Here is a 15,486-nt window from a genome sequence, read left to right on the forward strand (position 1 = left end):
TCTCATGGTGCTAAACGAGGTCCAATTATAGTACAGCCTTGAGTGATGAGCTGTGGAGACACAGTGGCATCTACTGGCCTCAGTATTGGGAAGAAAGCAGGTTTAGTAGCAGCATTAAGAGTATTATGAATTACAATGATTGAGCACTTATCTACTATATTCTACATTCAAGGCTTCCCATGTAGAGAACTTGCGTGTGTGTGTGTGTGTAGGTATGCTAAGTTTCTTCAGTCGTGTCTGACTCTTTGCAACCCTATGGACTGTAGCTCACCAGGCTTCTCTGTCCACGGGATTCTCCAGGCAAGAATACTGGAATACTTGTCATGCCCTCCTCCAGGATATCTTCCCATCCCAGGGAGAAAACTTGTATAACCTGCACTAATATCGAGCACTGCTGAAAAAGAAACTGAGACTAGAGAGAGCCTGCCATTTGATTTATTTAGGGGACACTGGTGGTGGTGGAGCCTGGGTTTGAACTCACTGCCTAGGGAAACTGGATGTTGAAGTTTGTTTCCCTGGGCCTGAGAGATTCTCTGGGGATGAATGGGTGAGACTTGGAGGAGACCTAACAACCTTTTCTACTGAAATCAGATACATAGGTTTCGCAAGCTGGTTTTCTCAGAGGTCTTTTCTACTTATGTCTCGGCCAACAGTTAGGACTTCAGATAAAAGAGGAATCACTGTACTAGTATAGTTATTACTTTTCCTTTAAAACCTTCCGGGCATGAGTAGCTATGGATTGCATTTCCCTTGAGGTACACAATTGCCATAACCATTAAAAATACTTTCTTGATTCACCTAATGTATATATATATATATATCTTCTGCCTCTCTAATCATTTCTGTCAGTGGCAAGTCAAGACTGTGTATCAGTAACTCAGTGCCAAAATGTGTCTCTGCATGGGTCACCCGACCACCCGAGTTTGTCCCAGTGGTCTTGGTGTACAAACTCAGGGCGGCTCCAGAACAACCACAAGCGATGCCAGGATGCTCTAAAGTAGGATTCTCGGCATCTGAAGACAAGTGTTTTGAGCTTTGTAGCTGAGAGGGAGCCTTTGGCTACTTCAGTGCAGAGCTAAAATGTCAGTGAAAGTGGGAAAAATATGCAAGAAAATAGAAGCATGCAAAAGTGGGGCAGATTCTAGAAGATGTAAATAAATGCACATATTTATTTGAAGGTAGAAAAATGCCATTTAATTCTAAACTGGATGCTCAGTGAAGTGGCCATAGTCATTGTGCATTAAAAAAAATCACTTCTGTTGAAAGTCATCCCTACCTTTAACAGGGCTTCAAACTGAGTATCTTCATGGACTGGCAACTGGGTTGGGATGTCACATTCATTCTGTCCATGAACGACCAAGGTTTTGGTACCTACAGAAGGTAAAAATCATAATAAACTGACTTCTACTATAAAGAAGTTTGAATACAAAGCATGAAACATTGAAATATTATTAAGCGGATATTTTTCTTGTTATTATGATGACTATTAGTGAGGGTTTAATGTGAGTTGAGGATTCTGTTAGTGAGGGTTTAATGTGATCTGTGCATTCCACTATCTGTATTCCTTTTTTTATAGTCAATATCTGTTTTAAATATGTTTCCTTATTATTTAATAATGATAGCTACCATTTATGGAGTTCCCAATACTTATAAATGGTGTTATGTGTATAATCATATTTAAATCTCACAACAACCCTATGACACAAGTGTTATTATTTTCATGTTACAAATGAAGAAACAGAGAACTTATTTTTATAAATAAGAATGTATAAGTAACTTAGTCAAAGACATTTATTTACTGGAAGAGTCAGAATTCAAGCTTTAAACACTGCAACAAATAATATATTCCTAAATTTTAAATAATGGCTGAGAAAATACAAACAGAGAGACTAGCAAAAGCTAAACAAGTACCTAAAACACAGTTTATTATTTATTTTTTTAAAGACTTTTTGATGTGGACCATTTTTAAAGTCTTTATTGAATTTGTTACAACACTGCTTGAGTTTTACGTTTCAGTTTTCTGGCTGCGAGGCATGTGGGATCTTGGTTCTCTGGCCAGAGATCAAACCCTCACCTCCTGTAATGGAAGGTGAAGTCCCAACCTCTGGACCACCAGGGAAGTCCCATGAAATGTAGTTTCAATTTACTTTTTCTGTATTTTACTTGGCTGGTGAAACAATATTTCTACTTCATTCCTTAATTATAAATCTTTGTAAACATTATGATAGACCTTGATTTTCAATGAGCTGATTTGAAGTATATGCCTGACAATATGGATTTCTTTAATAAAAATGAACACTTTGCTGAATAATCTATAGACACATAAATACACAATTACCATTTACTGAGTGCTGACCACGTGTCAGACATGACAGCAAGTATTTTACAAACCTAAACTCATTCATTCCTCACAACTGTGAAGTATGAATTAGATCTGCAATTTACCCGTAAAGAAAGCTTTAAAAATTATGTACCTTGTCATAGCTAATATTAATCATACAGACAATTAGAGGCAGAGCTCTGATTTTAACACAGGGCTCTTTGCTGCCTGTGTTAAATAAAAACTGTGTTCTTATTTATATGTAATTCTGTCTTTGTCTTTATATCAATACATGTATCATCTCACATTTTCTTAGTCACTGCACAAGAATAAAGGCTTGGCAACATTTATTTTATCTCCAAGAAAGACAAGCTATCCAAAGTGAAAAGGAACTGTATCTAGATTTTATATCATACTGCATGTTCTTTTGTAATTCTCCTTCCTGCTTTTCCTCTTTGCAATTTTTCATAAAGCCATGTCTCAATGAGTTCACAAAAGCCTGGGGTCCATGCCACGCAAACAATATTATTCTCCTTGCAGTGCCAAAAATCCATTCAAAAAGGCTCTCAGTTCAGCTGGCCTTCTGCGATAGACTTAAACACATCTTTCACCTTGGCAGCCCTTCAAGGACTGACTCACGCAGATCTCAGTTCTGATGTCCCCCTTTTCATCTGGCAATTGCTGACTTTTAAAGGGTCTATTGTGTTTCTTCAGATTGCATTCAACAAAAATTCTTTGAGGCACTCAATCCCAGGGTTGGCAAGTTTTCTCATGAATGAGACACTTGGTCTCTAAAAGGGGTATTCATACTCTTAGAAAAGTTGTGTCATCTGAAGGCAGTACCTGGCATTGAAGCAGTCACCAGGAGCTTCACCTCACACTGCTCCTTCTTCATGGTCTGCTTCAGATCCTTGAAGAACAAGCCTTCCACATAACCGACCACCTCCCACAGGAAAGTCAGAGTGGCCGAAATGGCGTCCATCCCCCACTCACAGGGGGTCCGCACAAAGTACATGATTAATCCCACCTGCAACTCAGGACAGGAAGAGGTCACAAAGCCACAATGACTCTAGCATCTTCAGTGGCAGTAAGCAGGAGAAGGTATAACTGGAAAACTGGCCAGGGCAGGTTGCCATGCATTTTTGCATTATCATCAAAATACCTACTGCTTAAGAGGAAAGCAAAAGATCATTTTTTCCAGCTTTCAAGTCACTTGGTGGCTCAGTACTTGGACCACCCAAAATGACTATGTGACGTTTGTCCAAACACTATTTTCAGCTTGGATTATGTCTAATGGTCTGCCCTAAGAACACTCTGCTCGGCTAAGTCAGTGAACTTAAAATTTTTGTCTGTGTCCTCTGGAATAAGTTTTGAAAAACTGTGTGCCCTTTTGTATATTTTAAAGTTAACCTTTAAAATGCCCCATCATAAATTTATATTGTTAATATGAATAGAGTATGTTAAACATTCTGTATGTTGAAAAAACAGAACTGACTATAATTGCAATGCATACTTCACATATTCCAGCACATTTGATGAAATTAGTTTTAGCTACCTTATTCAATAATGCACAACAGAATCAGAAAGAAATAATGTAAAAGCCACTGCCCATCGATTTTACACATTTTTTTTTTTCTGGGAAAATTTGCTAAACCTAGAAAACTTTCCAGTTACGTTGAAAGAATCAGTGTCACTAACCCAGTGCACTTTGGTGACTCTGAAGGCTGAATACCCTAATGATGGCCAAACCTCATACCTAGTACAAATCTATAGAAGACAGGAAAAGGTGGGAAGTCTTGTGGGTTTAAAGGGCCTCAATCAATCAGAAATGAGGCTTCCCTAAATCTAATATGGTACATCAGATTCTTTCCCTGTCTTACACATCTGTCGATGCAGCCTGGTGATACCTGGGAGGGTCAGAGTGGGCCTTTCTGGTGTACAGTGATGACTGAGATGGCAGACATGCTCAAGAAGTGTTAGTGCATATCTACAAAATGATGATTTGGAGATTTATTCCCTTAAAACTATTTGGGCAGCAAAGTGCTTCAAAAGTCTTCACATACTCTTAGATGGACTAAGACCCCCCCAGACTGAAGATCACTGAATCAAGTTTGGGGCAGTGGGTTTAAAAGTTCCTAATGAAGTCTGGAAGATATAAATCATGTTCCCCAACTCCCTATTACACATATCTATAATGGTTAGAAAAAAGAGAGGTACAATAAGGGTAATGGTTTAAAACATGACTCCACCCTTCACTGTTCTGCCATTCTGAGTACAAAACCCCTTTCCCTAGTCCACCTGAAGCATGCATGTGCTTGGGATTCGGGGAAAGATTGGAGTTTATATAAAACAAGGTTATACAGCAAGTGGCCAATGTGTGCCCAGCCCTTTGCTCTAGTAACTTATCAATGACAGAGTTGGGAGGATTTATGTCTAGTGTTAAGGCTTATTTGGAGTTGAAAGGAGAATATGGCAGAAGGGAACTGAAATGTCCATTTTCTTGTCCCAGGGTAAAAGGATGGAGGGGAGCAATATAAGTGTTTCTCCCATCCAGTGACTTGGGGAAGGAGCAGGCACCCCAAAGGGGCTTTTGCCTCTAGTGTTTTGTTTGTGTCTCTGACAAGAGTTCACCACAGAGTCTTTTGATACCAATCTGGCTGTAACATAAACTTGGCAGAGCACATACTTAAACTGAAGGAGGCTCTGATATTTTTGGCTGTGCTAATCTACCTTGGATTTTTGAGTAGTGCAGATAGGAGAAGTAGCAGAAAGCTTGGCTGGAGAGATTTTTGGATAGAACTGCCATAGGCTGGTTCACTGAGCAGGATACTCTAGTCAGAGGACTTCCTAATCTAGAGCCATATGGGACAACCAGAACCCAGAGGGGTGCGTAGCACCAGCAGGAGCTGAGAGGGAGTCTCCCAGCAAGCACTGCTGGGAGTAGACAAGGTTTGCCAGTTACAGAAGCCATGGGCTTCAGCTTCCACCAGTCAGGCATCCAGCAACCAGCCAGATAGAGAGCTCTGTCTCACAAGGGGAGGAGCTGGAAGCAAACACTGGACAGAGATAGAATTCTGAACAAAGGTCTTTTTTCTCCCCAACTCCACATAGCATCTAGAGATGAAAGAAGTTAGAAGGGAGGAGGATTCCTAGAGGTTAAGTATTTTTAGACAAGAGAAACCAAATACTATCCAAAGGTACTATTTATATATTTCTATCAGTCTGAACTTAAAACTGGACACTTATTTATATTTTTCCCCTTGTCCACCAGCAGGTGGGCATTCATAATGAAAACCACCTCAGTCATAAACACAGGGAAGGAATTACAACTTTTGTCTGCACATCAGAGTAGTAGCATTGAGTTAAATTTATCATCCTGCTGCAGATGCATACGGATAACTCTTCTATTTCCCAACTCGCAGAAGACCAGTGATGGTTAGGGAGAAAGAACGTTCTCCCAACACTGAAATTCATTTGGCCATCTGTCTGCTTGGATTAAGGTGTAGTTTAAAAGAACAGTCATCAAGCCAACAGTCCCCAAACTGCATATTCATTTAGGGTATTAAGAGGAGAATGTGAAGAAACTGGCAAATTCTGGAGGGTTCAGGAAGGAGCTGTGAGGACAATGTAAAGCACAGATAGTTGCTATGGAAAAGTACACTCACAAATACTTTGTATCTAGGGCAACATTTTCCTCTGTGTGTGTGTGTATGTGTTTTAAACAAAGAGATACAAAAAGGGAAAGAATGACTAAAAATGACACATAAATTTTTCAAAACTAAAATTAAGGACTGACATAAGGAAGTTATATAATGCTAAAGAGAAACGGGAGGAAACAGACATTTATTGAGTCCCCATTACATGCCAGGGATTGTGCCAGGAGGAGTTTTCCCATATAAACAGTGGTGAATTCAGCTGACTATGAGGCAACTTCAGGCACATAGTTAATGAAAATTTATTTGAAAAAATCCCTTAAGACCTTTTTCTCGCATTGTTGCTTCTTACTTAGAAATGAACATTTATAACCTACTGGAGGTGAAACTCACCAAGTAGTTGAATAGGATGTGAGAGGTCTGAGCAGGAAAGTCTCCGATATTCAGGAGCAGTTTGCGCAGCATGTACATCAACTCATCCTGAAAGAGCAACAGAGTCTATGTCTCATTCAGCTGCCATGTTGTAGGAAATAATATTAACTTTTTGAAAAGCAAGGTGGGGGAATTTTTCTTACTTTTGCCCACATGTTGATTTCTCTTATATTCAGCATTTTAATATAGTATGTGTGATGCTTGTTAAATTATTTAAGCCAACTGTAATATCTTCTCCTAGAAACTAGCATATGAAGTTACTAGGCAATAGCCTGCTGCTGCTGCTGCTGCTGCTAAATCGCTTCAGTCGTGTCAGCAATAGTGAGACATTTTTTAAAAATAAAAACTAAGGCTGACTCTATAGGTCACAGGCAAATCACAGGAAAGCTGTATATTTAGTCAACTCTATTTACTATAGCTTTCAAGTGTGATGAAAATGTGAGGAGGACCTATCTTAAGAAACTATTAACAAATTAGGTTTATTAAACTTCATAGTTCTGTTACCTAGGTAGATGTTCATAATTAACCTTCCTTTCAGAAGCTAAACTTAATTGTCCAGCAAATGGAACAATAATATAGAAATGAAGAAACAATTTATAATTATTGGTATATTTTGTCATTGCTCAGAAAGCTACTTTTCTTTGGCATAATCTTCCTATAGGGTGAACTGGTAAATTAAATTTCTTGATTAAAGGAGAGTTTCAACATACACTAATAATATTACCTGTATCACATACTACCAACCAATCAAAATTCAGTAAATGTACTCAACACTGAAAACATTAAACTGAATTTAATCTTTGTTTAAAAGACTGAGAATCTTTCAGTATCTTACGGTCATTACCAGCAGTGTACCATACACATATGGAGACATCAGTTAATGGGGAAATTCAAAAGAAAACAGCAAAGTTTAATTTGTTCATTATTATCATTATCCAAAGTACTTCTTGGTTATGTATCAACCAATGTTGCATGAATATCACAATAAAGTTCACTGCTTGTTGTTTAACCATGTTCACACACATAGCTACTATAAACACAGAAGATTTTACTTGTCTATTGCTGATGGTCAGTTTTTCCAGAAAATGTCGAAGAACTGTTGACGGATCTTCAATTAGACAATTCCATAAGACTTGCTGGGCCACAGCACTCACTTTAGAAGAGAAAATAAATTGAACATTCGTTTTAAATGGACATAAATCTGTTAGATATAGTGTTCAAGTAATTTCTAAGCTTTAATTGGTTTCTCTAAAATTTTTGCCTCACAGAGTTCTATGAACCCTTTTTCTACTGAAGGTAAGTACTGTTCTTTTTGTTGTTGTTTCTGAACACTTTAGCCTATAAAGAAAAGGTGACAAAAGTGTATAGGATGGTCTTTAAATACTAGCATTGCTTCTCTAAAGAATGTATTTGTGATATACAATGGAATATCATGCAAGCTTAAAAAGAAGGAAATTCTCCCACTTAACAACATTATGGATGGACTTCAAGGGTGTTATGCAAAGTGAAAGATGTCACACAGAGAAAGACAAATATATGATCTCAATTACATATGGAATGTAAAAAAAAAAACCCAAACTCATAGATACAGAGAACAGACTGGTTACCAGAGGTGGGGGGTGGGCACTGGGGCTGAGTGAAGGTGGTCAAAGATTATAAACTTTCAGTTCTAAGATAAATAAATCCTAGAAATGTACAGCATGATGATTATATTTAACAGTACTATACTGTATATTTGAAAGCTGTTAAGAGAATATATATTAAAAGTTCTCATCATAAAAAAACATTGTAACTACATGTGGAGATGAATGTTAAGTAAACTTACTATGGTATTCATTTTGCAATATATATATACATCAAATGTTTATGTTGCCTATCTAAAACTAGCACAATGTTATAAGTCAACTATACTTTAACAAACAAGAATACATTTATGAATCTTTGTTTTGGAAATCATCCTACTATTAACAATGGTAAGTATTTATTAAAGTCCTATTTCATTGTTTGTTGTATGGAGAAACTTCTAATGTAATATTTTGGGTTTTAGAAAATACATTTTTGTTTAGAATAAATGTGAATTAGACCTGACCTTATATTGTTCACATAAATGCTTTCAATAATAACTCCTTCCAAAAGATGACATAGTTGAGCCAGTAATAGTTAAGGTTCCCACTTCTAATGAGGATAAATAATTATTCCTAACGTGAAAGAAAAAGTGCTACTTCTCTGGGGAAGGTAGTCGGCTAAGACTGCCTGGAAGTGGCCAGGCTAAGAAAGCAGGTGGGTAAAAGTGAGTAGTGGAAAAGAAATAGATGATCTTCAGTTTAAATAGTTTAGTTCAATTTTCTAAACTAGGAATACAAAATTTAGCATGACTTTATTTTTCAGGCTATATTTTAAATAAATTATACCATCTTTTTTGCTTCAGAAGCTAACCATCCAATTAAAACTGAGCTTTATAAATAATATTAACAAGAGATATGCAAAATAAGCTTTAGCTCTCATGTAGCTTCATAAATAATTAAAATAAATGCAGGTTTTTGTTAGGTTGAAATTGTTGCAAAACTATAACACTATTTTATTCTGATTGCTAAGGAAGGCATTTAATGCTTAAACCATGGAAAATACAGAAAAAGACAAGGAGGAGAATAAGACATGTCTTGTTGTTGTTCAGTTGCTCAGTCGTGTCCAACTCTTTGCAACCCCATGGACTACAGCACACCAGGCTTCCCTTCCTTCACCATCTCTCAGAGCTTGCTCAAACTCAAGTCCATTGAGTCAGTGATGCCATCCAACATCTCATCCTCTGTCACCCCCTTCAATCTTTCCCAGCATCAGGGTCTTTTCTAAGTAGTCGACTCTTTGAATCAGGTGGCCTTCAATCTTTCCCAGCGTCAGGGTCTCAATCTTTCCCAGCATCAGGGTCTTTTCTAATTAGTCAACTCTTTGAATCAGGTGGCCAAAGTATTGGAGCTTCAGCATCAGTCCTTCCAGTGAATATTCAGGACTGATTTCCTTTAGGATTGAGTTGTTTGATCTCCTTGCAGTCCAAGGGACTCTCAAGAGTCTTATCCAACACTACAGTTCAAAAGCATCAGTTCTTTAGCACTCGGCCTTCCTTATGATCCAATTCTCAACATCCATACATGACTACTGGAAAAACCATAGCTTTGACTAAATGGACCCTTATTGGCAAAGTAATGTCTCTACTTTTTAATATGCTGTCTAGGTTTGTTATAGCTTTTCTTGCAAGGAGCAAGGGTCTTTTAATTTCATGGCTGCAATCACCATCAGCCATGATTTTGGAGCCCAAGAAAATAAAATCTGTCACTGTTTCCATTGTTTCCCCATCTATTTGCCATGAAGTGGTGGGACCGGGTGCCATAATCTTAGTTTTCTGAATGTTGAGTTTTAAGCCAGCTTTTTCACGCTCCTCTTCAAAACAACTATAAACAGTTCAGAGTATGTTTTTTCATACACATGAAATATATATTTATATGTATCTTTAAATAATGTGGTATAGAAAATACTCTTAGGCACTCACATTTTTAATTAGCAATAAATTGAACACTTTTTGTATTAATATTTTTCTAGAATATTATTTCTAATGTGCACAGAATGCTATCATTTAGAAATACCACAATGAACTAATATCCTATTGTCAGATATTAAAATTATTTTCAAATATTTGTTCTTTCTAATATATTCAATGTTCAGTATTCTATATAAACCTTTATTCACCCCTGAATACCGCCTTAGGAAATTGCTAGAGATCAGAATCTGTGTCAAAGGGTGTTCACACTTTTAAGGCTTTTATGATGCCCACTGCGACACTGTTTCAAGATGCTTGCATTAGATTTTTACTGCCATCAGTAAGGTGTGATAATGCTCTTTTCTCTGAATACTTACCAACTATGCATATTTTCATTTAAAATAATCCTTGTAATTTTTTATATTAAAATAAGATTTCATTGTTGTTTTAAACAACAGTGTTATTTACAGATGTTATTGGCCATTGGATTCTGTGTTTATATTCTTTTTCCATTTCTCTATTGGGGTTTAAAAAAGTCATTATTAAGTTATGAAGGTTTTTTAAAAAATAATATTAATCTGTTATCTGTCACAAATGTAACTCATCTTTACTCCTCGTTTATTATTTCATTCTGTAGCTATTCTCTATAGATACTACCTCTGAAAAGGCAATCAATTGAGAAAAATGGTATTAATGATTTCAAGCCAATAACTAAGATTTCTAAGGTGGCTAAAATCACTATTTTGTTCCTATGTGGTCAAATAAGCATTGCTCTGTTCTCTGGGCATAAACAACACTCCTGGACCAAACTACACATTTTAAATGCAATTTCTTGGTCATAACGTTTACGAGAAGAGAAAGTGGAGGAAGTGATAGTGTTAGTTCAGTATATAGCAAATCTGTAATTGTAACATATGCATAAAAGAACTCCATGTGTGGCCAACGGTTCATGTCTTCAAGAGCACCCAACTGTCCTTTGTCAGATGAATACCTCAAGTATTTATTAGATGGTTTTACTAGTCAAAGCCATACCTGCCACTCCATCTTCTCGCACCTCACCGTCCTCCATCAGATGGACAATGGGGAGCACAGCTGCACAGATACATGCTGGGAACACAGCCTGTGGGGGCTGAGGCACATGGTGGTTGGGCGTGTGTTCAGTGGTGTGTTCCTCATCTGAAGAGGGAGACATAATCGGGAAGCTTTTCTCAGTACTAGGTACATTCTCAGAACATTCTAACGCAACATTTCTCAGTTCAAGGCCTACCTATAGAACATTTTTTTGGTGTGTGTAGACATCTAGTTGTCACAGCATCATTTGTTGAAGACTATTCTTTCCCCATTGAAGTTTCATGGTACCCTTTTTAAACAGGAAATTGACATACATGTAATGGTTTACTTCTGGTCCCAACCTATGAAACTGATCTGTATGTCAATCCTCAAGTCAATAGCACACAATCTTGATTACTGCAGCTTTGTAGTAAGTTTTGAAATTAGGAAATGTGAGTTTTCCAACTTTATTCTTCATTTGCAAGATTACCGTGTCTTTTCAAAGGTGTGGAACAACTGAAGCCTTCATACTTTTTGGTAAGAATATAAAATGACATAGAAACTTTTGAAGTAGCTTGACAGTATTCCTCACAAAAGTTACACATAACTTCTCATAGCATCATAATTCATAACTGAGATGAAAACAATACAAATGTCCAGTAACTGATAAAGTGATCAGCAAAATGTGTTGTATCCATACAATGGAATATTATTTGGTGATAAGGAATGAAGAACTGGTACATGTGATAAATGGCTCAACCTTGAAAATATTATGCTGAGTGAAAGAATCTAGTCATAAAAGGCCATGTACTGTATGTTTCCATTCCTATAAAATGTGCTGATTAGGCAAATCCATAGATAGAAAGTAGACTACTTCTTGGGGTTGGAAGAACTGATGGATGAATAACTACTAGTGGCTATAAGGTATCCCTGTTGGGGGATGATGAAAATATTCTGAAATTAAGTAGCAGTGACAGTTGCAAACTCTACAAATATACTATCAATTAATTGCATTACATACTTCAAAAGGGTGAATTTTATGGTATGTAGATTATATCTCAGTAAAGGTGCTATAAAAAATACAGGTATCTTTGGGCCCCAGTCCTGTAAGTTGTGATTAGTTAGCACTGATCATTTTTGAAGTTTTCCAAGGCTGTGTAATAAACGGTTGAGAACAACTGGTTTCTGTGTAACTTTCTGATGACTTCATAAATCAGTGATGAAATCTGTGTAATCATGAAGCAGTGAGTCCCAGACAGTTCCTCATCATTAGAGAGGCATAGCTTATAAATTCTTGGACCTAAAGAGCATCACGTTTCTCCTCTGGAATCAGATTTCATTACAGGAGTGGCATGAGCTTTATTATTTGATTGTTGTTATTCCAGAACAGCATCCTAAAGCATCCCGCTGAGTCTTAGCTGCACACTGAAATCACCTGAGTAGATTTTTTAAAATACTCAGGTGGTGAGTCCACCCTTAGAGATTCTGATTTGATCTTGGGTGTGACCTGGGCATTTAAAAAAAAACTCCCTGCTTGACTGCAATGTGTAGTCAGGGATGAAAACTGTCCAGAATAATGTTTTACTAAACCCTCAGCAATATAATTACATTAATGTAATTAAAATAGAACCAACTTATCAAGGACATTTGTTGGATTAAATCAACAATTTTTTTTTTTTAGAATACCACTCAATCTATCTTTTCAAAACTTCAAATTAAGAAGCAAGTTATTTAATGAAAACAGTGTAATGAAGTCATGAAATTGTTTCAAACATATAAGGAATAAAGGACACATTTGTAAGAGTACACACCTTCAGCACTGACGGCTGAACGCACTGACCAGACTGATCCTCGGCGGAAGGAATAATTCCTGTGAGAAGTGCTGGAGGTGCAGGACGGACTCACAGACAGTCGACGAGATGCCAGATTGGTGACTTCTTCTACTGGCAAAGAAAACAGGAAACGTGAACTTTGGTTTTGTAACAACAAAGTTATCATCACAGCTACACTTGTACTTACATCAAAGTGTATATAGCTCTCAGAACATAAGGCTTAAATAATTTAGAGTGTACTTGCTACTGCTGCTAAGTCGCTTCAGTCGTGTCCAACTCTGTGCGACCCCATAGACGGCAGCACCAGGCTCCCCTGTCCCTGGGATTCTCCAGGCAAGAACACTGGAGTGGGTTGCCATGTCCTTCTCCAATGCAGGAAAGTGGAAAGTAAAAATTGAAAGTGAAGTTGCTCAGTCCTGTTCGACTCTTAGCGACCCCATGGACTGCAGCCTACCAGGCTCCTCCATCCATGGGATTTTCCAGGTGAGAGTACTGGAGTGGGGTGCCATTGCCTTCTCCAAGAGTATACTTAGGAAAGAAAAAACACAGAAAGAATGACAGAAAATTTCTCCCCAAAATTTCACAAAAGCAGGGGGGAAATCACTGAATTTAGAATAGTTCATAAATTATTTTCTTTACAATTGTTTGTCTTTACTTATTTTCTTCCATTTTTATTGATATACGTTTGTATGTTAGTCACTCAGTCGTGCCTGACTGTTTGTGACCCCATGGACTGTAGCCTGCTGGGATCCCCTGCTCATGGGACTTTCTAGGCAAGAATACTGGAGTGGGTTGCCATTTCCTTCTCCATTATTGATATGTATACACACACACACACACACACACAGATATTTCAGCCATGCAGCATGTGGGATCTTATTTCCCTGACCAGAGATCAAACCCACACCCCTGTGTTGGAAGCGCAGAGTCTTAACCACTGGACAGCCCAAAAAGCCCCCATAAATCATTTTCTGACAAACTGCCAGTACTTGTGAAGGTTGAAAGCAGCTAATGGACTGACCACATTTTTAATGATGAAAGACTGATTGAATATATTTTAGCACGCACTCTGGGTTCAGCTGTTGCCTGAATCATAGTCACTGCTTGATCCATTATCATTATTAGTTCATTCACTGTGGTCAGTGTCCTCCTCCATAATTGGGCCAGCTCTAAACATTTAGAAAAAGACAATTTTTCTCTTTCTTTAGATAGTGTCAGGAGGTAAGTGAGAGAGAGAGGGAGCTTATCACCTCAAGTCACATAAAACTGTCAGTTTATTTTAGAGCAAGTCCTTTCCCTTTTCTGACCCAGCCCTCCAAGAAGTCCAGTGTGTAGAGGCACCTTCTTCCTCTGGCTCTGAGTTGGGCGTGCAGGTGGGCTCGTAGCAAGCCTCCTGGGTGATAGGGATGGCAGTGATGAGGCTGGCTTCTCGACCAAGACGCTTCTTCTCTTCCTCCTGTTGCAAGTTCTTTAAGATGTGTTCTGCCCTTTGATGGGAGCGGGACACAGCCCGGGCTGAAAAGGATTTCTATGGAGACATGAAGGCAAGTTTGTTTACTAGCAGCTCTTCTGCATGGTCACAGACAAGAGTGGTCTACTGAATGACACAGATGTGGTACTTTGTTCTCAGGAAATGTTTTTAGGGCGTCGTGATCTAGTTTCAGGTTGTTTCTTTTTCTACCAAGTTTCCAGGCTGTGTATAACTAAGCTATTCTTTTTCATTCAGTCTGAATAATTCTTCAAAGATGTTCATAATTTCTAGAAGCAGTCTTTTTTCTTTTTTCACTTTTAAGCCAGAAGATCAATGATTCACTCTTTAAACACTGACATCAAAGAAACATTTCTAATACTCTCTTTCTTACCAAAATTTCTTGATCCGGTTTTAAATGAAGGACATTTATTTTGTAGGGTTAATAAAAGAGAAAGTCAGAACCATGGGAAAGAGGAGGAAAGAGATCTATCTCTCATATAAACAATTAATTTTGAGATTTATTTCATTTTTGTATCTAATGTATCTACCACACTGTAAATACTATTTAGAAATATTAATATTAAATAATATTAACAATATATAATAATAAATATTCATAGAAATACAGTGGCACAGTGTAAGTACTTAGCAATATTTGTAGAAACAAAGCAACTGAATGGAAATTATGAGTTGGTAGTGTTACTAAGGTTGAATGTAAAATCTGATTCTGTTTACCAGCAGCAAAAGCATAATAGATAAGAAACAATAAAGGAGACAAGATTCACTCTGCAAAGTGGTCATTCTGCTTGTCTTAATCATGATGCTTATGCTGAGACAAATTCCAAGAGCTCTAGGGATAAAGCCACTGGTGTCAGAACAGGGAAGTGGTCATTGACATTCTCTACTACCAGTTTGATGTCTATGTACAGTAGCAATTCTACATCTCTTTGTTGGCCCATGGTCTGTAGGATTTAAGAGACAGACAAGGGGTATTGATCACTCTTCTGAAGGACTATAGTCATTAAAGCTCCCTTTATGCAATGTCTTAACATAAGACTAAAGGTTCTCTATAATGAATGACATAACAGCAATTAGGGCATTGATGGGCCACATGGCAATTCATTTTCAGAGTCAGGGGTCAAGCTGGTTGATTATAATAAGATAAGGTGAGAATTGTGGAATAAGGAAAAGAGAAC

At 37.6% G+C, this 15,486-nt stretch overlaps 1 protein-coding gene across 7 annotated transcripts in view; it reads right to left on the reverse strand.

Moving 5' to 3' along the window:
• UNC80 (unc-80 homolog, NALCN channel complex subunit) overlaps positions 1–15,486 on the reverse strand; it is a 213,847-nt gene that overhangs the window by 61,127 nt on the left and 137,234 nt on the right. For 6 of the 7 annotated variants that reach the window (XM_040228608.1, XM_040228607.1, XM_040228610.1 and 3 more), the window contains 7 exons: positions 14,161–14,347; positions 12,799–12,930; positions 10,970–11,113; positions 7,458–7,558; positions 6,367–6,453; positions 3,164–3,347; positions 1,277–1,371 (listed from right to left, as the gene is read on the reverse strand). In XM_040228608.1, coding sequence (XP_040084542.1) covers positions 1,277–1,371; positions 3,164–3,347; positions 6,367–6,453; positions 7,458–7,558; positions 10,970–11,113; positions 12,799–12,930; positions 14,161–14,347 — 930 coding nt within the window. The remainder of the gene's footprint in view (positions 1–1,276; positions 1,372–3,163; positions 3,348–6,366; positions 6,454–7,457; positions 7,559–10,969; positions 11,114–12,798; positions 12,931–14,160; positions 14,348–15,486) is intronic. The other variant, XM_040228605.1, reaches the window with a different exon arrangement.

This window comes from Oryx dammah, unplaced genomic scaffold, assembly GCF_014754425.2.
Source record: "Oryx dammah isolate SB20612 unplaced genomic scaffold, SCBI_Odam_1.1 HiC_scaffold_27, whole genome shotgun sequence".
NCBI classification, from domain to species: Eukaryota; Metazoa; Chordata; class Mammalia; order Artiodactyla; family Bovidae; genus Oryx; species Oryx dammah.